Source organism: Varanus komodoensis, unplaced genomic scaffold (genome assembly GCF_004798865.1).
Source record: "Varanus komodoensis strain SLA01 unplaced genomic scaffold, ASM479886v1 scaffold15, whole genome shotgun sequence".
NCBI classification, from domain to species: Eukaryota; Metazoa; Chordata; class Lepidosauria; order Squamata; family Varanidae; genus Varanus; species Varanus komodoensis.
Genome location: NW_025335440.1, coordinates 25,489,918 through 25,513,163, shown reverse-complemented (window position 1 = coordinate 25,513,163; position 23,246 = coordinate 25,489,918). Strand labels below are relative to the sequence as shown.

The window sequence follows — 23,246 nt, the reverse complement described above, 5'->3', positions numbered from 1 at the left end:
GGGAGCTGGAAAGTGAAATCTGTTTCCTTGCTCAGATAAATGTTCCATCACATTGTACAATGCTTCTGTTTTTCAAGGTTAGTCATCATCCACATGCAGAACTTGGCAAGGATTCATATGTTGTCGAACAGAAATTGTTACTACCTTCTTCCTGTGTAATGGCCGCATGGTGCTGTCAAAGCATAAAGCTTTCTTGTGAAATTTCCCCATTTCCTTGAGGTGTGAGAATGTGAGAATATGGCAGCATAATTTGAATATCAAATGCATGTGCATTTTTAATGCAATATCATCCTACTGAAAAAATTCTTTTACATGGAAACAAGGAGGCCTGTTTATTCAATTTGCTTGAAAAATGATTTGCAGAATGATGAATTAAAATAATTAACAGGCCCTAAAATTTGCTGCAGTTTTGTGCACTGGTTAAAGGAGTGAGACTGTGAAGGGCACAGGGGTCTGGACCTGGTACACTTTGCCCAATTAAGAATTGTAAGACTGAGAGGAGCCTAACTTTGTTTTATTATTCTTAAGAATAAGTTTGATTACAGCAAAATGGCTGTGGAGCTGGAGTGCTTGGTGCAGTTCCCTTGTATACCTCTGCTGACCAGGTTGTGATGACAGATGCCCATTGGGTTGAAATTCCCACTGTGAGTGCTGATTGGCACATTTGAATACAGGTGATTCCTGTGCTCACCTGGGGGGTTGGGCTACCTGGAGCTTGGGCTGGGATTTTTGGTGGGAGACTGCTCAATCTCTGGCCATGAGGGATGCTCCAATTTACTTTGGTGATGCTTGGGATGTGACCAGCCAGGTATGTCCTACAACTGGGTCTCGGGAGATCTAGGTACTATACCCCACTTGGCCATGAAGCTCACTGGGTGATTCTGGGCCAGTCACTGACTCAGTCTACCATGCCTCACAGATTTGTTGCTGCGGGTATAAAATTAGGAGGAGGAGAAGCTTGTAAGCCACTTGAGTTCCTTGCAAGAAAAAAAAAAGCTGGGATAAAATGTAGCGAATGACAATCATAATAATGAACTCTGGTATGTCTTCACAAAGAATGAGGTTAAATGGTAGAATTCCCAGAACAAAATGTAGTGATGGTGGCCCACCTGGCTTGCTTGGAAAGCTGTTAGGCAAATTCATGGAGGACATGGGTGTCAATGGACACTCGTTATGATGGCTGTATCCTACCTCCATCCCATTGCTTGGAAACAATGGCAGGTGAGAGCTCTTGACCTCATGTCCGGCTCAAAGGCTTCCCAGAGGTATCTAGCTGGCCACCTTGGAAAACAGGATGATTGGCCCTTGACTGGATCCTGCGAGCCTGCTCTTTTATTCCTATGAGCAGGAACTGCACAAACACCAGTTGTCTCTGTTTTTGCCTGGTGGAGGATGTCTGGTTAAGATTTTGGCAACATAACTTGCTACTGTTGCTATGTTTCAGGGTCCAGCTTTCCTCCAAACACCTCTGCCTGTTAAAATGAACAAACATGTGTCTGATGATCATCAAATCATAGAATCATAGGATTGTAGAGGTGGAAGGGACTGGAAAGCCATTGGGTCCAACCCCCTACTATTTCAGGACACTAAGTTACACCAACCCACTCAGACGCTGTCCGGACGCTTTTTGAATGTCTCTTGTCTCGGCACGCATGCTCATAAATGCATGCGTGTGAACACTTACAGAGCAACAGGCCTATGCAGAAGTCAGAGTTAAGAACAGCTAGTTCCCAGGCAAGGTCAGGGCAGGTGCAGAGTTGCACTGTTGTGTGGGTGTGACTGTGAAATGAGGGCACAGAAGACCCTTCCCCAAGCTGGTGCTCTCCAACACAGTAGTAGACCAAAACATCTGGAGGGCACCAGCTTGGAGGAGGCTGTTGTTAAAAGTTTAGTATAAGTGTGTTCCTCCCACACCTGCCTGTTTTTTTCTCCCACCCTCTGTATGTATGTTTCTTAACAGAATGTCTCTCTTATTTGCACCCAAAGTATTACAATATTTCTACCACTAGCAGGCATTTTGTGCCAGTGGCGTAGCTGAAGATCAAATTCAGGGGCCTTGGCCGCTTCTTGCTGCTGCCTAGAGGCAGATTGTGAAGTAAAGCATTGTCTGTGCACAGCAGAACTTGTCCTTTAATGCACAGTCGACATATCTTTAAAACATATCTTTAAAACTGTGGATCACACATCGTGGGACCATTTTATGTTTCTCAAATACATCTAAAAATGAGCCCCAGAACAAAGATCCTCATGGCCTATGAGCAGGCTCCATAAAGCACCCCAAGTTTTTATGAAAGAGGGGGTATACCTTCAACAAATGAAACAAAATATCTCAGAATAAAGGAATCCATCAGACAAAAGACCGTGAACTATTACAAAACAGTATAAAGAAAAGTGGCTTAGACGTCTTGATTTGAGAGCCCTGGGGTGTTTTGAGCAGGTCTCTCGTTTTATTTGTAAGAATATGCATAAACATAAACTTTGCATAGGGGCATATAAAATCCAAGTCGTTGACGGGAGTGAAAAACGCATTCAAAGAGAGACCACTGGGGGTGTACAATCAAAAGAACATTTATAGTTAATTCAGACTTACAGGAGAGGCATTAGCAGTCCCTGAAGGGGCTACCATCTGAACATGATGCTTTTATAACTATCGTTACATACACAATTTGGAGGGGGAATGGGGAATCAGGTGGGGATCACTGCACACAATATGCTCGAGGCACATTGGGGGGAAAAGGATTCAATGGGGTTTAGGTGGACGCAATACAGAAAGACCTTTCAGGACAGGCAATCTATTAGCATATCTAAGGATGTACCTTCAAAGGACAAGCAAGTATTAGTATCTGTAAGGTGTACTTGGGAAGCTAGACTTGCCACACAGATTCCTGATTGGATCAGGAATCCCATCTTTAGTCTACAGCTGTTCTTACAGCCTCAGGCTTTTAGCAGGCATTTCATGGTACACTTTTGCTCGCTTGCATCCCTAGGGCAAAACATCCTCTGAAATGAGGACAGGATGAAAAGGAACTGATAAAAAAGGACAGGAAATGTACAGTAAGCTAAGGAAGGGGGATGCACGTTGAATGTATAAACTCTGGCTTGTATCCAAAGACCCAGTGCCTCCTTTCGCACTTGTCCTTGACAAAAAGCCCCCCTGGGGGGTCAGCGCTCCCTGGTGTGGCAGGGATAAGTGTTGGCGGGTGCAGAAAATCTCCTGCTGATAGGGTCCCTTTGGAGTCAAGCCAATGCCTCCTATGCATCTGAACGAAATCATGAATTGGATTTCATGATATCATCATGTTACATCGACTGCTTCTTTTTCAGTTGCCAGTCTGCTAGCTAGTTTGCAGCAAAAACAACGAAGAATCTTTTGGTCTCTTAAAGACTAACACAGTGCCAGAATAAATTTGCCAGTTTCCAAGATGTCACAGGATTCTTTGTCCTTCAGTTAATTCCTCTAATCTACAGTAAGAAATCTGTATTCAATTTTACTTCTTTGTTCCTGCTTTTCTTTTCATAGTCAAAGTCACCTTGCCATTGTTTCATGTTCCTTCTGACCTGGTGCATTATATATAAAGTTAAAACACTATTAGACAATTCTTGGTTGATTGATTTAATATCATCTGATTGATCCTGTGTGAATTTGCATTTGACTTAAACAATAGGGGGTTTTCATGGAGGGGAAGGACAACTTAAAAAAGTGAAATGTAGGTTTTTCCCAGCTAAACTTTGACAGAGGTCTGGGAAAGGTGATTTTCTATTTAACAGAGTGCTGAAAAATTTACAACTCTTTGAAACTCATTGATGGCCAAGAAGTTATGTAAATTCATTATACATTAGTATTTCTTATGTGAGATTCAGCAAAGGTCATAGAATCTTTGCTAAACATAACAAACGGTTTGACTCTTCCAATTTATTTTCATTTGGAATTTCTTGGCACTATCCTGGAAAACATATTTCTCAGCTATTTCTATATTCAGATTAGTGAGGCTGATATGGAATATTTTCCACTCTTACAATGAATTTATTCATGGCCACTCTAAAGCAGAAAACTTTGGGTTGGATCCCACTGATTTCAGTTGGTTTATTCTAAGTATGACAAAGTCTGGATCCAATGCAGTATGCAATCTAGCATAAAATATATTTCATTATGATTTTTTTCTATAAATGAGATACTGATATTGTTTTCTTCTTTATACATTTCTAAGTTGAATGGGTCTTTATTTGTATTTAGATTAACACAATTCATTTATGCTTCTTTATGTTTTTCCTGCCTTGAAGTGGACAGAGACCAGGATAAATTACCTGTATGCAACCAAACTAAACTACATTTTATATTTATTTTCTCCTGCATTCCATTCCTTATAGATCATAATGATGCTTTTCTTCTTTTTAGGCCCCAATACACAAGGGGGAATTTGGAAAACAAGAGGCTTGGCAGGGAAAATTGACACTATCCCCACACAACCAAAGGCTGGTTAAATGATAAAATTGCTCCTCTTGGAATACTGAGGAATACTGACCCGCCTTTCTCCTTTCCAAAGTGAGTGTACATTGTGGTACATAATTCAAATACTTGCGTACATAATTCAAATTCACTGGCCCATGCTAGACAAGCTTCTTTCTCTAAAATAAAGGTAAGTGAACCATGGGCAGTTTTATAGGTTTTCTTGGAAGGAGTTTAAGTGCTTGGGTAGGGGCTGGGCATCCTGCATTAAAACTGTATTGTTATTGTCTTGATATGCATTCTGTTCAAACTGCTTAAAGTTCAGAACTCTTACATACAAAGGCAAATATATGTACATTATAATTTATGTGAAACAATAGCTTTGGCTGGTTTAGCTTAGGGAAGGAGACAGCCGTATCTTCCATGAAGGACAAGAGCTTTTTCTGTTCCTGTCAACCGTGTCACTGGCACAGGAAACATAAAGTTTAAAATAGTGCTTACACCACTGTACATGTTTACCTCAATACACGACAAAAAATAAAATTCTTTACATATCATGAAAAGAATCCCTCACTTCAGCATCCAGGCTATTTTGAATCATTTCTTTATGAAAATGTCTAGCCAGACTGAAAATGGCTCCATAAAGCCTGCATATTGCCAAGCGTTATAATCCAAATAGCAATTAAAAGCAGGATCCACTTAAGCAACATGATATAAGCCGGAGAGCAGAATGTCAGGGGAAAATTTTTCCCTCAAACGGTCCCACGTGCTTTTCTGCCATCTTTGATTCTTTGGTGGTTTCTTGGCTTTTCTGCAGCTTTTCCACCTTTCTAAAAACTGAAAATGCCTCTCCCAAGGATGGGATTTTGGCAGTAACAGCATTAAATGACAACATAATTATATTTTTGGTGTTTTGGAATCTGCCCCTGTTGCAACTCTGCAATGGAATGTGGCCCTCGGAATGGATGAGGTTAAACAGCCCTGACAGGAGCTCTTAGCAACAGCTGAGCAAGATCAGTATTTGCCTAAGCACCTGGCTGCAGATTCCAGCAACATCAAACAACAAGGCCTCCAGAACATGGATATACTTGGAAACAAACTGGGAGCTAGTAGAGACCTCTTAGCATAGATGAAATGTGCTTGCTCTGCGTAGGTATTGTTTATTGCCATGAATTACTGCTTACTTGCACTAGTTGCATTTTGGACTAACTAAAGTTTCTGAACTATCTTCTTGGTAGGCATGTCATTAATGGAGTGGGCTGGAGCCAGAGGTCAAATGAGATGGCCTGGGAGGCCCCTTCTGACTTGCTCTGTTTCTGTGTTCTGTGTTTCTGCCTTTCTTAGGAGGGCAGGATCACAGGTGTTCATTTTTAAGTTGCTTCCACATTAAGCTCTGCTTCATTTCTTCTTGTTTAAAGGACACAAGTAAAAGTTAGTTTGCATTTTTGAATATACTTTAGCACAAAATGTACACTTACATATTTTTGCTCATGGTAACTATTTCTAAGTGCATGTTATCCTATAATATGCATTTTAAATGTTAGTTAATTTATTTTTACTTATTATTATATTCCATCATATTTATATCCCACTCTTATTTCCCACCTTTTATCCTGGCTTTCATAATCTTCCTCCTCTCCATTTTTATCCTTACAACAACCCTTTGAGGTAGGTTAGGGTGAGAGTCAGTGACTGGCAAAAAGTAAGTTTCATGGCTGAGTGGAAACTAGAATTTGGATTTCCCAAGTCTCAGTTTAAGTCTTGAAATGCTACCAACTGGCTTTTGAGCTGAGAACATCATTGCAAAAATTATTTCAGATCAAGTCAATCAACATCAGTTCCTCCAGTATCCCATCTTCTTAGGTGATTCCAGTAATGCCAGGGTGGTGAACCTCTTTCAACTCAAAAGTTTAATTCCACTTTGGAAAAGCTCTTGGTGGCCAAATACTGTCAAGACCAGTAGCCAATAATACCAGCATATGTAAGCTTAAAGCAATGAATCCTTAGAGAGGCATTTCTGCCTTTGGAAAGAGAAGGGGGCTGCCCAAATGGCAGAAAGCCACAAATGTTCAGTGATCATTGGGAAGGGGAAGGGGAAAAGGGTACAGCTGTCTGGGGAACCCTGAGCTTCTGCATCCCAGATGTTATCTTAATTCAGCAGGTGGAAAAGGGAGAGCTCAGTATCACAGGCATATTGATGGTGCTGATTTCTAAACCTGCGGACAATCTTCTTCAGAGATTTCTTTAGTGCTATGGGTAGCGTACCCATAGAAACATAGAAAAAAATAGATGGCTCCTGGCCCGTCTAGTCTGACCCCCAGTTTCAGCTAGCTCCTCATGTAATCGCCAACAACTGGAATCCCTCAAAACCCTTCACCCCAAGGGATTCCCAACAGGTGGAAACTACTATGTGGGAAGGACATGAACCATCATGGAACAAGGGTCTCAAGGATGATATCACAGTCCACAGTAACAAAAACCATTGGCTAGGTTTGTATGTCATGGCTAGCAAAATCACACTGTTTCCACAGCACATGGATGGAAACAGGGTTCCCATTGCTATGTGGTTTCCACACTCCATGCTCCATCCACTTGCTTTCGCCATGCATCTCAGTAGCTCGCACAAGCAAAATCCTCTTCTGCATTGCATTGCTCTCTATGGGGCTCAGCCACCTCTTCCTGACTGGTCCACTGAGCTTTCGAATTTTGTTTTCCCTCTTTCTCCTCCTAGCCTGTGACACTAGAGGAGGCTCCCCGCTGTGCCTCTCCTTGCCAGCGGTTGCCAACCACAAGCTTCTTGCCCAAGCCTGTGGTCAAGATACCAGCGTTAGCACGGCTCACTCATGCAGTAATTCAATAAAAAAGTAGTGCATTTTCAGAAATAAGAGGGAAAGGATGTGAAAGGGTTTTACAAAGGAAAGGAGAAAAGGGAAGTGGATAGTGGCAAGTTGGTACAGATCTGGCACAGAGTAAGCCCCACTCCTTGGGCCCACCAACCCTTGCTGTCCCACAGAACAAAGAAAACAGGAAAGCTAGCCCTAGCTCCTCACAGCAGACTGAAAGAAGTTTTTTTCCGCTTCCATTGCCTCCTCACAATGCCATCCGGCGGAGCTTTTTCAAGTGGTGCAAGGCCTGGTTCGCCCGGGTCCTAAGGAAGATCCGGTTCCACCCTCAAAGGCCCGCTGTGACGACTTTGCCAGGCATTTCAGGGAGAAAATCACTCAGATTCGTCACGAGCTGGACTCCACTAATGAATCAGAAGTTTCAAGGAAGACACCAATGCTACCGTCTGGTCCAAAATAGCTGGATGAATTTCAGTTATTGCGGCCCGATGATGTGGACAAAATGCTTGGACGAGTACATCCCACCACTTTCCTATTGGACCCTTGCCCGCCTTGGTTAATAAATAATTCCAAGCACGGGATTGGGACCTGGATCTTGGAAGTGGTTAACGCTGCTCTGAGGGAGGGTCGGGTGCCTGCCCCTTTAAAGGAGGTGGTAGTCCGACCGGTCCTGAAGAAAGCGTCACTGGATCCAGAGATGGCCACTAACTATAGACCTGTGGCCAACATCCCGTTTCTGGGCAAGGTGTTAGAGCGGGTGGTGGTGGGACAACTCCAAGCACTCTTGGATGAAACTGATTATCTAGACCCATTTCAGTCCGGCTTCAGACCCGGGCACGGTACTGAATCTGCCTTGGTCGCCCTGTACGATGACCTGTGCAGGGAGAAGAACAGGGGGAGTGCGTCCCTGTTGGTTCTCCTGGACCTCTCAGCAGCTTTCGATACCATCGACCATGGTATCCTTCTGGATAGGCTAGCGGGATTGGGGGTCGGAGGCACTGCTTTGTGGTGGTTCCGCTCCTATCTCAACGGCTGATTCCAGAAGGTGGTGCTGGGGGACTATGGCTCTGCGCCATGGCAGCTATGCCATGGAGTACCGCAGGGGTCCATTTTGTCCCCTTTGCTGTTTAACATCTACATGAAACTGCTGGGAGAAGTCATCAGGAGGTGTGGGCTGCGGAATCATCAGTACGCTGATGATACCCAGCTCTACCTCTCGTTTTCCACCAATCCAGGTGAGGCAGTGGCTGTACTGAACCAGTGCCTGGCCGAGGTAATGGGCTGGATGAGGGCCAATAAACTGAAGCTCAATCCAGACAAGATGGAGGTCCTGTTGGTTGGCGGATCGGGCTTTGGAGAGGGTGGATTTGACCTGGTCCTGAATGGGGTTGCACTCCCTCTTAGGGACAAGGTCCGTAGCTTAGGAGTGCTCCTCGACCCAGAGCTTTCATTGGAAGCTCAGGTGACAGCGGCGGCGAGGAGCGCTTTCCTCCAGCTTCGGCTGATTAATCAGCTGCGCCCCTACCTGAATTACGACTGCCTGGCGACGGTGACACACGCGCTGGTGACTTCCCGCCTTGACTTCTGTAACGCACATTACGTGGGGCTGCCCTTGAAGACGGTCCGGATACTTCAGTTGGTTCAAAATAGAGCTGCCAGGCTGCTGACGGGGACTGGGCGTTATGTTCACATGACTCCAGTCCTCCGTCAGCTTCACTGGCTTCCCATTGAAGTCCAGGCCCAATTCAAGGTGTTGGTGATGACCTATAAAGCCCTAAATGGCTTGGGTCCTAGTTACCTGAAGGAGCGCTTACATCCATATTTGCCCGGCCGCCCCTTGAGATCTGCGGGAGAGGCCCTTCTCCGGGAACCCTCCGTGAAGGAAATTAGGAGGGTGAGTACTTGGAGGAGGGCTTTCTCTGCGGTGGCGCCCAATCTATGGAATGCGCTCCCCAGAGAGGTCTGCCTGGCGCCGTCGTTATTTGTTTTTCGGCACCAGGTGAAGACCTTTTTATTTAAACGTCATTTTAATTGTTAACAATATTTGCTTATTTATCTGGCCAGGGCGACTTCTTTTATATTGTTATTTATTTTATATTGTTAATTTTATATTGTTATTTTTGTATTTTATTGTGTTTTATTTTATGCTGTGAGCCGCCCCGAGGCTTCGGCAAGGGGCAGCATAGAAATGTTTTAATAAATAAAATAAATAAATAAGACTGCTCCATGCAGAGTCTAGCTTTTTGGCTAGGGAGCAAAAGATCCTGTCTTCAGAGGAATGACAAAGACCCTCTCAATCCCCAGATCCTTTATCCCCCTTCCAGCTTGACTGATCTATGGAGTGATGTCAATCTTCCACACCAAGGTGGCAGCTTCCAGCCATCAGCCATCACACCCTTATTGTACAGGACTGACAGGTCCCGGTTCCTATCCTGGCATCCTTGAGTCCAGCTTCACTGAGAACTCACAGGTACAAATCACTCCTTAGACCCTGACAACTAAGATTATAATACAATGTAAATTACTCTGTTGGCTAGGACAATTTAATTCTCACCCCACCTGGATTTGATTCAATGCCTTGGTAACACATCCACTGCATAGGTATTTTTAATTAAAACAAACACTGTTGGCATGATTTCCCCTTTCTCCATCCATGCATTCCCTGTTTCAGGGAGTGAACAGGATGACAGGCACATCATTCTGCCAATAGGAACAAAGGCAGTGATGATATGTATGTGTTGCTAGGGAATTGTGGGTAGTAGAGCTCAGATGCCAAGGGCAACCCCTTGTTCTTTCTGTGAGACTCTATGGTGTTTCCTCACCACTGAGGGGCAAATAGAGTTTCTGGGTCCAGCTGTCGAAAGAAGTCATGGAGAAGCATGGAAATTTTGGAACAAACCATTGAAACTCTGTAGTTTCAGGGAAATATATATACTGTACTGAATTTTTTTTCATAAGCCATCGGGGACTCTTAGTATTGGACGGCATATAAACACTTTAAGTAAATAAATAAAAAAATGTGCGACTGGGTTTTGACAACATAACAAACCAACAATTCACCATGGCTTCTAGTGATGTGTGAACTTGACATTGAGAGACTGAGCAGAATAATCAGGAAAAGTTCCTTTTTTCAGTTGCTCGTGTAGATCATCGAGCAGGATGACCAAAGCTGTTTGCTGTCCATGGATGCAATGGAAACTAAGGTCCAACTATTGCAGTAGCCAGATCAGTCGCATATGTTTTTCAGTTTTTAGAAACCGGAGTTTCATTTCTTTTTGGTAGGAGCAGTAAGGTGGCCATAGAAAGCCTATCAGTTCAACCTACTGAGCATACAGTGACAACAAAATCGTCCTCGTCGTAAAATTAGGTCATGCCATTACTTTCCCAGGACAACCTTATATATGTCTATGGTGGAGACTCAGCCAGTCTCTTGCTCATTGCAGGCTGTGCAGTGAGAATCATCAGCCTCGGAAATGGAGGAGGAGGAAGGGCAGGAGCAAGCGGGGGCTGCACCTCTGAAGCGCCTTCAAAGCTACTTAGTGAGGATGCTCGCACTGAGCGTGAGAGTCCGTCTGTCTTGAAAGAGACGGAAGGGTGTTCAGGAAGGGAGCAGGAGCAGATGTAGGGCTTGGTCTTTGACCCATTGAGGAGGTGTCCAGAGAGAGGAACTGCTCAGAAGGAGGGGCTTGGTCACTCTTGCTGTCAAACTTTTCAAGGGTGAGTCTCCCAGAAGGGTGAAGCCAGCAGCCTTCCTGAAAGGGAGGGACTGCAGGGATGTTTCCAGTTGGGATTCAACTCTTACATGAGCAGAGGATTCTCCTCCACCCTTGGGAGAAGGCTGTTTTTCACATGTGGAGTTAAAAGTATTGAACTGTATTTCAAAGGGATATCTTGAGTTTTATGGAACCAGGAGAAAGGAGGGAAAGGACTAGTCATGACCTCTACTTAGGCCCCATTCAGTTCAAACAGGTCTCCCACCAGAGAACCCACTACAGTCTCATCTGGAGGCAGCCTTCCTCAACTTGGTGCCCCCCAGATGTGTTAGACCCCAACTTTCAGCATCATCATCAGGAGTTGTAGTTTGACACATCTGGAAGGCATCAGATTGGAAGAAACTGATCTAAGAAATGGCTCTTCTATCTTGCACTTGCAAAATATGGTATATGGTATGGTATTGTTTACATTGCATTTAAATTTTGACTCCTGATTATACAGTAACAATTGCTGTCTTCCTTAATTTACCCGTGTTTGCCAAAAAAATCTGATTGGAAACCACTGAACAACTGTTCTGTTTCCTACATTCATGGGAAGAATTCCCAGCAAATATAAAATAAAATCTGCTGAATACTCATCACTTTATCACCTGCAGCTCTGTGGAAGCTTTTCCTTCCTTTTTCCTCCAGCAGTGAAATTAGCTGAGGAAAGCAGAGTCTGAACTGTGAATTCCTGTTATTTCAAAATGCACCCTGTGGCCGGCATTTCCTTATCACTGGACAACCAGAAAGCACTCCCTGAACTATCAGTTCTCAGAAATGAGCAAGACTTTCTTCCTTACTGGTCTCAACAGGACACCTTACAAAAAGAGGCCCGTGCATGGTATATTCTGGGGGAAGGCCGGAGAAGTAGCCCACCACTCACAATGATGCTTCCTTTGCTCCTGATTTTATTTTCATCTCTTCATGGCGCCTTTTCAGTAGTGGGTAAGTCCACCTCGGATCTTGTGCCAAGAATGGGGCTGTGTTGTTTCAAATGGCACCGCGATCACAGAGGTATTCAGGCATTCAGATTGCTGTTTAGCGTCATGAACTGAATCATAGCAGGATTAGAATGTTGCTGAATGTTGTTACCATTGCACTGTCTGTCTGAAAAGCCCTGCTGGGTTTTCAGTAGCTCGGTGTTCTTGCCTGCCGGATGTTTAACTCTGTGAGTTTCAATGTGCATAATTGTATCTGAATGATTCTATGAAAATTAGAAATAGTTTGGGTGTACTCTGCTCCTGCTTTAAATGCAGCATGCCTTCAGTGCCTATCCATAATGTATTTTACCTAGCTATAAAGTGGAAGATGTTTACTAACAGGAGACAGCTGTACTGCGATTAAATTTATAACTGTTGGCACTGGGGATAAAGAAATGATTTTTTCTACAACTCCATAGTTCTCCCTTGTTCTTGCTTTGAAGGCAAGAACAGTTTATTCCTTATGCGATTAGTTTGAAAGTGCTAAGGCTACAATTCTACACCTATTTATTCCAGAGTAAACCCAACTGTACTAAACAGAACTTCTGCATCGGGCAGCATGAAATCTTTGCAGAATTCAGAACTGTGTACATGGCAGAGATGCAACATCTTTTGTTTAAACGTGTGTGTCTTCCTTCAGAGTCACAATATAAAAACTGTAGGGACGTTGTTGTATTTTTGCCATCATTTTACGGAGTGCTAAATCTAATGCAGGGGTACTTGTTTGTTAGTATAGCATCTTTTCTACATGTTCTGTTTGGTTGAGGATATTTCCTGTTCATTGTAGTCTCTTGGTTTTCTCATTTACTTTTGATTGGAAAATAAGCCACAACAAAGCAAAATGAACCAAACAGCACATTGTTGATTCATCCTGTGCAAGATTAATGGGTGGAAGAGGAACGGAGATGACATAGCTGGTCTTACTTCCAACTTATGCTGATAGGCTCTTCTGCATAGAACCTCAACATATATATTCCATGCATGAGACCTGGAATTTAGGTGATTTACCTGGAGCTCAGGAGTGCCCAGAAAGAGACACCGATGCAGCTGCTTTCACAGCTCAAAGTTGCTGTTAAATAGTGGGCACAGCATAAAAGTCTTCACAGTGACCCAGTTTTAACTTAGTTGCTTTCCCTCTCCTGGCCACTAAAATGGAGAATGAGCTCTTGGAGTCAAACAAAAAGAGACCTGGAGGAAAAAGGCAAAACAAGAGCTTTTCTTGGGAATAGATGTGTGAAGGTTGTCAGCATGCACTGGACTCTGCATGCAACAGAGTTTTGCAGTGTTTAATTTTTGTGAACCTCCCAGACAGCTTTGGCTGTTGAAATAAATGAATGCCTGTGTGAATTATTGTGAGTCTGGAAAAAGAATTCCAAGCACAGTATGCCAACGGGCAAAGTTTTGTGTGTGATGGCGGCCACCACTGTCAAAAGCACAGCCTCAACCGCAGCAGTGATTACTGGATCTCAACATGCATCTGGAGCATTCCAAATCATGACAGCCCATCCCAGCAATAAGCCACAAAGGGTTGGCTGTTTTGTGAACAACCCATGATGCACTCAGCAGAGAAAAGAGCCCAACGCAGGCTGTCTATTCTCTCTCTACCCCCTCAGTCTTCCCACGTGAATCCCAGGGGACGTGGCAACAGAACCAACATTTATGGGCGCAGTTACTTTTTTTTATAATAGGTTTTATTCAAAATTATGATCCTAAAAACAAAGAAAAACTAAAAACAACATCAATCATCAAAAACATCAGGCCTGCTGGGTCAGCCCCCACATTTTTTTTTCATTTATGATAACTTAAAAACATATTTAAATCAATACGAAATCCCGTTTCTCTAGCCAATAATAAAAAGAGTCCCAAGTTTGACAGAAGTCAGTATCTTCTTTCTCCTTCAATGATAAAGTCAATCTATCCATTTCTGTGCAGTCCAAGATCTTTTTTAGAATCAATCCGTCGATGGGTGGTTCTTCACTTTTCCAGTGTTGAGCAAATGCAATCCTCGCCTCAGTAATTACATGTAAAATCAAATACATTTCTTGTTTACTAATATCAACAGGTATAATGCCTAACAAGAAGACTTCAGGTTTAAAAGCTAAAGGTTTTTGTAACATTTCCTCAAGCCATTTATGTATTTTAATCCAATACTTTTTCGCGTTATCGCAAGTCCACCACATATGATAGAAAGTACCCAATTTATGTTTACATTTCCAACATCGATTTGACATATTTGGAAACATCTTAGCTAATCTATTTGGTGACAGATACCATCTATAAAACATTTTATACAGGTTTTCTTTGTACGAAGTTGCTAATGTTACCTTAATATTTCTCTCCCACAGCTTTTGCCATTTTTCTAATTCAATATTATATCCAAAGTTTTTTGCCCACGTTATCATAGTTTCCTTAACCTGTTCATCTTCCATTCTCCTATTGAGTAAGAAATTATATAGTCTTTTAATCATTTGCTCATCTGATTTAAGCATCACTTGATCAAATGCTGTTAAGTCCTTGTAAAAGCCCCACATTTTATAGTCTTTAGCATATCTTGATTGTATCTGCACCTTATGCCACCAAGAGATATTAGATCCCTGTTCTTGTGTTTCTTGATTCAATTTCAATTCTCCATCCTTATCCAGAATGTCATCATATCTTATGATCCCTTCAAAATTCAATGCATTTAGATATACAAAAGCTTCCATAAGTGAAAGCCATCTTGGCAATTTATTATACAATTTTGCCTTTAACTTTTCCCACACTGACATTAATGATTTTCTAATATAGTGGCTTAAAAAAGAGCCATGTAGCTTAGGCTTTTCATACCATGTATAAGCATGCCAGCCCATTTGCAAATCATGCCCTTCAAGTTACGAGATTCTCTTATTTATCCATTCTTTTACCCACCTTAAGGCAGAAGCTTGATAATACAGCATCCAATCAGGGAGACCAAAGCCCCCATTCTCTTTAGCCTCCTGAAGTATTTTTAGTTTAATCCTTGGTTTCGTCTTTCTCCATATAAATCTTGAAATTTGAAAATTTAAATCATCAAAAAACTTTCTATCAATTTTTATGGGAATCATTTGAAATAAAAACAACAGCTTTGGTAATATATTCGTTTTAGCCAGTGCTATTCTTCCATGGGCACAGTTACTTTTGACAGCTATCAAAAGTAAGGGCTTCTTTTAAAACATGGTTTTTAATGCGTGAAAAAGTTGTTTTTGCAGCCCTATGTAGCCATGAAAGCTGCATATGTCCCTGTCAAAGAAAAAGACAGCAGGTAGCCTTTCAAAAGTCCTGTAGATGGGGTGGGCTGCACATGGCACTTTCCTGAGCACCAAGAGGCTTTGGAAAGGGTAGAAAAGACAGGCAGCAGAGAAAAAGTCAGATCCAAATTTAAAACCTAGATGAACTTACTGTGAAGGGGGTGATGTAGTTGCTACTCTTTTTACAAACAAAATATTCCTGAAGCTTTGCTATATACTTCTCAGTTTGCCACCTGAAAGCTGACGGCTGTCAAGTGAAAGCAATGCATTTGAAGTCCAGCTCTCTCCATGTTCATGTACGGGGCTTGCTTTGACAGCCAGCATTTATAAGGATATTGAGTAGGCAAGGCTGCACATGTAGGATTGTCAGAATCGCACCTCTGGCAACTCTGAACTGCTGAACTAATTATGAAATGTTTACACATTTCTGACAGTTCCCTTCCGTCCTTCCTTCCAGGTGGTGAACTAATGATATCTCCTCCAATGTACCACTTGGTCACTTTGAAAGGGCTGTCACTGCTTGTCACTTCAAAAATTGAAAAAGCGATCTCTGAAAAGAAAAAGAAACAAGAAAGGAAAGAAGCCTCCAAATTTGGGGGCTTACCCCCATCTTTGTAGAACTGTGCACTTAAGCACAACAATTATTTTAAAAACTCCATGTCTCCCTCACCACGACCTGCATTCTAAAACAGCTGTGAAGCAGGACAGAGAGGGAAGAATGGAGCTGATGGAATGGTAGCATTTTCTGCATGTGCAAGGTCCCAAGATGAAACAGGGAAGGGGGGGTCGGCAAATATTTCGTTTAGGGTGCAATCCTATTAAGATGCAGAGTGTGAGGGGTGGTGGTGTCGGAGTGCTGCCTCCAGCCTCAAAGCTAGGAATTTTAATTATGTTAAGGCCCCTCAGAAAACATCTAAAAGGCACAGGAGGCTGGGATGAAGAAAAGGAGAAATAGTGATCCCTCGTAAAAGTGTTCTCCATTGTAGGCAAAGCATATAAGGAGGAAGTTATCAGTGGCTAGGGACTACCTCCTTTACCAGAAGTGGTGCACTTGGATGCACCAGGCTGAGGAACAGGTGGAGACCATGCACCCATCCTGCCAAGCGACCCTGTGGGCAGCTGGTTTCCCACCGTGTGGATGGAGTGTTGGACTGAATGGACCTTTTAGTCTTTTTATTCATTATATTTATAGCTCACCTTTTTCCCCTTTGAGGAACTCAAGGTGGTTTACATAAGTTTCCTCCTCCTCCTCTCCATCTTATCCTCAGAACAACAGACCTGTGAGACTGAAGGTCTGAGCCCTGCCCAAAGTCACCCAATGTTTCCAGGCTGAGCGCTGACTAGAAGTGAGATCTCCCAATTCCCAGCCCTGTAGATTTAACCGCTCTACCACACTGACTCTTTTTGCCGTGGACCATACAGAAAAATCAGGCAGCTGGAGCAAAGGTGGCTAGCTTTATATTCAGAGAGGATGATCCTTCAGAGAATTAAGTCTCAAGTCCTGGTGGAAACCCTCTTCCCCCCATGTAGGCTCCTAGAAAAGAGCAACTGAATTCAGTATTCTCCAAATCTCACAAAAAGCAAAGGTAGCATGCTGGTTGTAGGTAAAATTCTGAACTCCATATAGTAGGAAGTACACTTGAAAGTTTGCTTTGGAGAATATCAAAACTTTATCATCAAACATTTTTCCCCTGGAAGAAAGAATGAAAGTTGGTATTCTTTTCTGTTGGCAAGGTTAGTGCAATTGGGGAAATGCTTTGGCCTATAATCCTAAACCCACTTATTTGGGAGTAAAACTCATTGAACTGAATGAGACTTACCCTTGAGTAGACACTTCAAGTTGACAGGATCTAGAACCTTGAAACCCAACAGGCAGAGCCTGGTGCAGAAGGAATTGGTTTTGTGTACCAGAACTGGATGGAGGTCCCAAATCTTGTACAGCCACATTTGCTCCTGGGTTACTTCAGGCTTTCTGTATATTACCAGTGTAATTCAGGTGGGAGGACAGTGATTTTGTTGCTGCTGTTGTCAAACAGTTGGAAATCAGAAATCCTGATGATCCACTAGACATAATCTAGACATCCACCAGTAGATCCAGATCTGCTTACTCCTGGTTTAGCAAGTTGCACCGTTAATTTATTTATACTATTTTGAGTAGTTGTTTTGCTTTTTTAACCTAGTCTTATGCATACCATAAAATTAGAAACATTGCAAACATGGCATGCCTTAGTTTACATAGATCTGGTTAAATTGTTGGTACAACAATGTTATACAACACTTTATCACCACTGATGATAATTGTACATTTCCTTGTATTGTCAGTAAGGAAAACTGACTGGGAAACAGCAAGAATTTGTGTCTCCAGTACTCATCAACTTTCTGCTGCTTCCTAAAGGGTTGGAAGCCAAGGAGGACAAGAGGAGGAAACCAGTTTGTGGATGAGATAAGTCTAGGTCAGCTTTTCAACTGAAGCAGGAGAACTTTAATTTCCACTTTATCCTTCTGCACATGAGCTACCAGTTGCTCCTCCGCAACAAACATAAAATGCAGTACTATTTTGTGTGGAGTCATGCATATATGACAGACAGATGTAGTTCAGATTAAGACTATCTTCATTTGCAGGGAATGGGAATTAACCTCACAGGAGAAACCCTGCAGAAACTTACTACCCTTTGTCATAAACCAAGTGTGGGGAGTAGACAGATTGATCTACTGGTACAGCTGCTTTGATTTGCAGGAGGCTGGCAAAGGCTTCTCCCTCCAAGCTGTTTAAGAGCCTTTTGCCTCATTAGTAGAATATAAATTAGGTGGTTTTGAATGGCTCTTCGTGCAGTTTTAGTGGACAGTTTTAATCTTCTGTAACAGAATCCCTGATCTTCAGCACCCGAATGTAGTTGCACCGTACATGAAAGTTACTCCTCATGGAATGTGACACAGCTAACTGGCTCTCACTGAACCACCGTTTTGCACCCAGATATCCCCTCATTAGTTTGCATGTGGTTTGAGCTGGTGCACCAAAGGAACTGTAGGAAAAACATAAAAATAGATCCTGCCAACCTGAGGTCAGCTTGCCTTTGGTGTAGGAAATAGTTTGCTAGATACCCATTGAGGTGTGTGTGTGTGGGGACCTGCGAAATCCGGGTTCTAGCCCGCACTTGGAAGCTCACTGGGTGACTTTGGGCTAGTCACTCATTTTTAGCTTAGTCTACCTTATAGGGTTGTTGTTCTGAGGATAAAATAGAACCCTGTAAGTCACCTTGGGTTCCTCACAAGAGGAAAACAGGTGGGATAGAAGCACAATCATCATCATCATCATCATCATCATCATCATCATCATCTCTCACTCGAAGACAGGGTTAGACAACTATTAGCTCTCCAGATGTTTTGGTCCACAGCTACCATCATCATTCACCATTGACTCTTCTGGCCAGGCCTGATAGGAGCTAGAAGCCAAAACATTTGTTCCCCACAAGTTGCTAGTCCCTGCTATAAGGCATCTTCTCTTTGAAAAAAAAGGGAAAGAAAGTATCCCATGCACGTGGCAAGGCAATCTTTATATTTGTTTAGGGCATGCAAATATTCTGCTCATGAAGGTGCTGATTTACCCTGTTTCAAGGGGTCAAAGTATTTTTCCCACTTTGCCCTGAAGATGGTGTTGCTGGCGCAGTCTTCATTGGAATTAGTGACAATGGCAGGTTACACTTTGCTAACCTGTAATTGTTAGCTGTTGACCACATGTTTAATTTGGTATTTCAGGCAGTCCTGTTAAACTTTGACAGGGTCATATTCAGTCTGTTTTCCTTGTCTAAGCACTTTCAGACCTGCTTCTACACATATTTTGGAAACATGGTTGAATGGCAATATTTTATTTGCCCTTTTTGCACATGCGCATGGTTGGACCAAGAGTTTATTTCTTTAATAAATTTATTGGCCATCTTTCAAGACTGTAGCCTTCTCAAGGCAGTTTATAGTAAAATTAAACATCATGTTATAAAAGCAGTTTAAATTTAAGCACCTTTTAATGTATACTTAAATGTCAGATATCTAATTGCAGCAAACACCATACAGCTTTTTCATCTAAGAGCTCGAGAAGCACAAATATGTTTGTAAGCTGTAAATCCTTTAAAAATAGCAAAAGGAAGAGGCAACTCTGTGTTCCTTAGCAGAGCAATTCACAGGGTGGGGTTCACCACTGAGAAGGCCCTGTTTCTCATGCCTGCCATGCTTATGGATCCTGGTGGCAGACCGGTAAGGACAGCCTCTGAAGATTATTTCAAAACCTGTACAGGTGCAAGTAACTTTTCTTCATGTCTGATTCAGCATGCACAGTTTTTTTTAACCAGTTCCTTTGCCCTTGTTTACATTCCCCTTACTTTTTCTAATATAGATACAAGCGTCTTTTTAATATATAATCAAGACCACAAGTTGTGTGTAGAAGCTCAGACATCAAACTATGTCACTAGTAGCCCCTGCAACTACAAGAACGTGGCACAAAAATTCAGATGGATATCTGAACATCAGCTGATAAGTGTTTCTTTGAAGTTATGCCTTGGAGTGTCTACAAAGGTCAGCTGGACACCCGTGACTCTGTATCCATGTGACACGACCAGTGCCCTCCAGCAATGGGAATGCAGAAATGATACACTTTTTGCCATCCAAGGAACTGATCTATATTTCAACTATGGCAACAGAAATGAAAAAAGAATTATGCTGTACCATGGCTCAGGTGCATGGAGTCGCTGGAAGGTCTATGGAACCAAAGACGATCTCTGCTCCCGTGGCTATGAAGGTAAATTCTTTGTGAATGTCTCTCTTTAATCATGTTACTGACAACTTAATTTGCCAAGTCATTGACTATGGGCCAGCTCAGTTCTTTGTATCACCTGAGAGGAGAGAGCCTCGGCTATTGGGCAGTATATAAATGAAACAAACATTAGATGAAGATGTATAGAAAAAGGTCAGTCTATATGTACATCTCTGTTGGCATAATCAACAACTAGAGCAGAAGTACCCAACCTGAGGATCTGCAGAGACTACAACTCCCACCATCTTTTTCCATTGGCAGACTGGCCAGGGTTGATGGGAATTAAAGTCCAAGACATTTGGAAGGCAGTAGTTTGGGGAAGGGTCATTGCGTGAGTGTTAGATAGCATCTACCATGAAACTGATTCAGTATGTAAACATCCATTTGTGCATATAAACCCAATTTTATGAAATCTCTCTTTTAAAAAAGCTGTAATGCAGATCCAAATTTCTACATTCACATGTGGGGTTACATTTATACTCAACACTAACCAAATTCCCATTGATTCCAAGAAGTACGCCGTACAAGTGACCGGGCCTGGATTCAGTGCTACATGTTATGGATAGAGGGGTAGCCATTTTCAGATGACCCGCACCTCCAAAACTGAATAAAAAAGGAGTCATAGGTTTATATACAATTTGTGTAAGTTATTTCATCTGCACAGATGCAAACTTAGGTATGATTGCTATAACTTAAATACAAATAGAGTACTTCTCATTTTACCAAGTGAGCTGTTGGTGACTCCAAGGGTCCCTTTGGTTCTTTGGGTGCTTGCATGCTATGGTTTTCTCTTCTTCCTCATATTCCTCTTCCTGAAAAACCCAAATTCTTCCCTAGAAAACCCCAACCCTTCCAGAGTATATTTGGAGTGTGCAGTGGGGAACTGTATTTAAATGGCCATATGATGTGGAAGGATATGAGGCCCGATACTAAAATCCTGCTTCAACTAGTGTTTTAAGAAATCAGGAGTGACCCTTTCGCTTGAATGCTGCTGTCCCTCCCTTCTTTCCTTACTACAGGGGGATATCCTGTTTGGATGTGGGATCAGGTTAGAACAATCTTATCTGGCTAGCTCAGGAAGACCCGATGTCCAAATGAATGTCATTGTCCAGGGAAGCAGGAGCAAAATTAGTTCTTCCACTTCTCCCGCCTATCCCAGGTAAAACCAGGAAGGGAAAAACCTGGCATCGAAACAGGTCTTAGGAGAGAGCAGAAATGGGAGGAAACGGCACTTCTTGAGAGTTCTTAGCATGTTTATCATAAAAGGGTTGAGATGGTCATAACCACAGGTTGATTTTAGAGTATATATTTACACAATCATGATGCATGCCTCTTAGCATTGCTGGAGCGTAAGGAATGATGACTGCCTAAGGCTTGCTAGGCCAATATTACAGGAAATACGAGAGTATAACCTGACTGCAGCATCCAGTTGTGTAAATGGCACATGTACCCTCCAGATCTCAATGCTTCAAATAGACATATTGAAGACAGCAGGAATTCAGTTCATCTTGACTTGAATATGAAACCACATATAAAAGTTTAAACCTATTAGGCAGAAACTTCTGGAACTTCTGAGTTGGATCCAGATTTAGCTGTACTTAAACCAAAAGAAATCATGATTCACTGAAGTCTAATTTATTCCATTGGGTTTACTCTAAGCACAACTAACTCTAGATCCAACACTTTGCACCCAGGTCCAGTAATAAAGAAGCTAGAGTCAATTGTTGAGATTCGAATAGCAACAGCATTTATTCATTGTGCAGTTGTGGTTGGAGTATTCAAATATTTACCTTGGTGCTCTGCCAGGCTGCCCCCTAACAGGCTAAAGAAAGGAGCCGCGTTCCTTTCTTGCCTGCCTTTCCTGGGCGAGATGCGGACTGGCTCAAGGCCAGCGGCCAGTCTTCGTTCAAGGCACGATGGATCAGAGCCTTGCCCTGAAGCGCCACCCTATCAACCCTACCCAAGTTTTGACTGGGAGAGTCAGACACACCCCAGATGGAGGTCTCGTTCCACTGCCCTCTAGCCATAGGGCAGCTGTGGCAAGTCTCTGGTTCTCTAGGAGCTCCTCTGTTATAACGCACTTCTTTCCCCACCTTTGGTTCTGGTGGCTGGGCCTCATGCAACTTGGCATCCAGCATCTGGGGGAGGGGGGGCGTAAGTTGCCCATCCCTGCCAGTCTTAAAAGCGAATGCACACGGAAGCCTCCCTTCACCCAAAGTAGAGGCCTCAGGGATTCACCAAAGTATGATTTTTAGCCTGCCCTAAACTTCTCTACTGCAACTGCCAGCTATCTAGCCAAGTGCAGCCTTCCATCAATCTCATTCTCAAGCTAGTGTGGAGGGGGTGGGGGGACCTTCCAGACCACCATTAACATAGGCCAGAAGAGTTTTAAAATCTTACACAGCTCTGCCAACTGTCTACCAGTTTCTCTATAAGGTATCCTTGGAGGACAGGTGCTTGCCAAAACCAGAAAGGGGCACTTCAGGGCTGCAGCAGGGTTTGAATGTCTTGCTCCGGGCTCTTTTGCACTCTGGCCCCTGCCTTTGCAGGCCTGGGCCAGGTACAGAAGTGTCAACCCACCCACTGGCAGGCCAAGGATAACACAACGGGTTTGTTCTCTTTCTTTACAGACATGTTTACCCTGAAAGGCAACAGTGAAGGGGCGCCGTGTGTGTTCCCCTTCCAGTACGATGGCAACTGGTATGCTGAGTGCACAACTGTTGGCAGGTCAGACAACTGGCGATGGTGTGCAACCACAAGAAACTACGATACAGACAAAAAATATGGCTTTTGCCCCCTGAATTGTAAGTTCTGTTGATTTTAGAGTTGCTTGGGTGTCAGCATGGGGTGTTTCTGGTTAACAAGCCACAGTGTGTTAGCACAGCTGGGTCCAGACAACACCATAACCCACATTTCAACAGCTCAATGACAATTCACACTCAACCCAGTCTTTTGGTGTGAGTTATTGTGTTGTTTGAATTCAGTCATTATCTTTCATTCGTAACCCTCCCATGTTGACAGCTAGTCAACATTTGGCAACTAATGGCAGCTCCTTCAAGGTGTCAGAAAAACCAGTATCTCCCAGTGGCTTATTACTGCTTTTCTTTCTTTCTTTCTTTCTTTCTTTCTTTCTTTCTTTCTTTCTTTCTTC

General features: G+C 42.9%; 1 protein-coding gene across 3 annotated transcripts in view; it reads left to right on the top strand.

Moving 5' to 3' along the window:
* The first annotated feature begins 4,499 nt into the window (after positions 1 to 4,499).
* The window catches only part of LOC123020848 (macrophage mannose receptor 1-like), a 24,399-nt gene continuing 5,652 nt past the window's right edge, over positions 4,500 to 23,246 (top strand). The window contains exons 1-5 of one of the 3 annotated variants that reach the window (XM_044425040.1): positions 4,500 to 4,543; positions 9,595 to 9,760; positions 11,858 to 11,990; positions 19,679 to 20,080; positions 22,726 to 22,899. In XM_044425040.1, coding sequence (XP_044280975.1) covers positions 9,635 to 9,760; positions 11,858 to 11,990; positions 19,679 to 20,080; positions 22,726 to 22,899 — 835 coding nt within the window. In that variant the 5' untranslated portion in view covers positions 4,500 to 4,543; positions 9,595 to 9,634. The remainder of the gene's footprint in view (positions 4,544 to 9,594; positions 9,761 to 11,857; positions 11,991 to 19,678; positions 20,081 to 22,725; positions 22,900 to 23,246) is intronic. The other 2 variants (XM_044425041.1, XM_044425042.1) reach the window with 2 other exon arrangements.